Source organism: Formica exsecta, unplaced genomic scaffold (assembly GCF_003651465.1).
Source record: "Formica exsecta isolate Colony F162 unplaced genomic scaffold, ASM365146v1 scaffold213, whole genome shotgun sequence".
Classification (NCBI taxonomy): domain Eukaryota; kingdom Metazoa; phylum Arthropoda; class Insecta; order Hymenoptera; family Formicidae; genus Formica; species Formica exsecta.
The window spans coordinates 5,361-7,834 of NW_021849428.1; the positions used below are offsets into that span (position 1 = coordinate 5,361).

At 39.0% G+C, this 2,474-nt stretch overlaps 1 protein-coding gene across 1 annotated transcript; it reads right to left on the reverse strand.

Moving 5' to 3' along the window:
* Positions 1–1,148: 1,148 nt before the first annotated feature.
* On the reverse strand, positions 1,149–1,856 carry LOC115235230. The gene has a single exon (XM_029806877.1). The coding sequence runs from the start codon at positions 1,854–1,856 to the stop codon at positions 1,149–1,151; it is 708 nt and encodes a 235-aa protein (XP_029662737.1).
* Positions 1,857–2,474: the final 618 nt, after the last annotated feature.

A 2,474-nucleotide genomic window follows, 5' to 3' on the forward strand; every position in this document is an offset into this window, starting at 1 on the left:
AGTGATATATTTGCTTCAGAAATAATCTTCTTCGATTAACATTTTGCAGCATAATATTTTTAACAATTCTTCACAACATTAAAAATTTTGACAAGATTACAACCATTAATTTGACACGCAATAATATGTACCGATAAGAGATTGATGATGAGCACATCATTAAAAATTAAAAATAAATTGAATTAAATTATGTTATGATAATTTTACAATAGCAAGTAATTATATTGCAAAATCACAATATCAAACGACGCGGCAGCATCGCGACGCCAAGTACATAAAAGAAAACTGACTGGCTGTCAACAGTTTGCCTATGTACAGGCGCCACGGCCGTACCAAGTAGCTTATCCGGAGTTGTACATCTAATAAACTTTCAAATAAAATACCTCAAGAACTAAAGCCAAAATCAAAAATGTAAAGGCACTTTTATTATATTATGTGGGTACAAACTTTCGATTGCGACCAGTTCGAATAAGATTGGTGCAGTCAATCCTGAGAACTGATGATTGTATCGAGCGAAATACTAGAATTGTGACATTTATTTTTTCCAACTTTCCAACTTTCAGACTCAGGTACGTATGCTCGCACACACACACACGCAAAGCGATTTTGTTCCTCAAGGGGCATTCACATCGCTCATGTACGATTATTCTTTCGTGTATACTCTTTTATAAAATTATAATTTTAAAAATTTATGATAAATAAGGGAGAGAGGGAGAGAAAGAGAGAGAGAGAGAAAGAGAGAGAGAGAGAGGCATCATTTATTGGGCGCTCCGGGATAGCATACCCTAAAGCGCTCGGCAGATTTACAAATAGTCAAGATACAAAAAAATAGAAAGTAATAAAAGGAGGAACAAAAATAAAATAAAATAAAATAAAAAAATAAAATAAAAAATAAAAATAAAACGATAACAAAAGTAAGAGTAAAGTAAAATATGTCTGCAGTAGAGTAAGCTAAGCATAATTAATGTATGTGAGTACGAAATAAGTGTGTGTAAGAGTATGTGTACAGAAAGTGTGCGAGAGAGTGTGTGAATATGAAAATACATGTGTGTATGTGTGTGCACGAATGAAGATACGGTGTGATATGGGTAGAGCTATAGTTAAGGCCGCCTTGCATTAAGGCAGATAGGTGCGAGAGAATAGAAATATTAAGTGATGCTGCGACGTAGATGATTAAAAAATTTGGTCTTAAAGTCCTTTTGATTGGTGGCAGAACGAATCTCAAGGGGAATCCCATTCCATAGTTCCGCAGCAACACATCTGAAGGATTTTTTAAAGAGTACAGTGCGGCACAGAGGTAGTGCGAGATAATCCTGAGGAGCCCTGGTGTTACAAGCCGAGACATTGCCGCGAGTCTTGAAGACACTGAACAGGTCGATAGCTCTTTCCGATAGTAGAATATTGAAGATCAGGCATCCCACGAAGTATTTCCGCTTTGCTTTGATTTTCAACCAATCAAGTCTGTCAAAGAAAGGTGTGATGTGCTCATCTCTCTTTACCCGAAAGACGTATCTGACGTAGGCATTGCAGGCTCTTTGCAGTCTTAAATTGTGTTCACTGGTGATATCCGTTAAGACAGTACAGTAATAGTCGAACACCGGAAAGATCAATGCTGCGACTAATCGTGCACGAAGAGGCTGAGGAAATAGATGACCACAAAGCTTAAGTTGATATCGCGCTGCATTTACCTTAGCACAAGTTTTGGTGACTTGATTGTTCCAAGATAGTGTTCGAGATATAGTGAACCCTAAGTACACCACGGACTCCTTATATGCAATCGGGACATTATGCATCACAATCCGAGGAAGGTCACCAAATACAATATTGTTTATGAATCTGGCGGTACCAAGAATCATAGCCGTAGTTTCGCTGGCATTTAGCGACAGATGATTGTTGGTTGCCCAGTTTGCAACATTATTAATATCCTCATTGACCTTCAGTATAGATCTTTTGGCTCAGCATGAAGATCGTCCGCGTAGAAATTATATTTGCAATGCCTTAGTACTTCGCCGAAGTCAGACAGGTATAAAACAAAAAGTAGTGGTCCAAGCACAGAGCCCTGAGGCACTCCCTTAGTCATCGTCTTCTCAGAGGAGATTTCACCCGAGACCGGATCACGTACCGCCTGTCTTCTTCGATTCAGGTAGGCACACAGCCATCTCAGTGACGCGCAGGAGAAGTGTAATTGTTTCATCTTACGGATCAATAAAATGTGATTAACGTTATCAAAGGCCTAAGTGAAGTCAAAAAATACTGCAACAGTTATTCTTCTAGAATCAGCTGCTAAACGTATATCATCCATGATTTTTATTAATGCCGTTTGCGTGGAGTGACCTTTTCTGTATGCTGCTTGATGCGGATCCAACAAGTCGAAGGCCTCAAGATGATTCACGATCTGTTCTTACGCAAGAGAGAGAGAGAGAGAGAGCAGAAGGGGGAGAGAGAGAGGGATGGAGAGAGAGAGGGAGAGAAAG

Bases quoted from the DNA above. Each gene is read 5' to 3' on its own strand.
- LOC115235230 (XM_029806877.1), bottom strand. From the start codon at position 1,856: ATGATTCTTGGTACCGCCAGATTCATAAACAATATTGTATTTGGTGAC.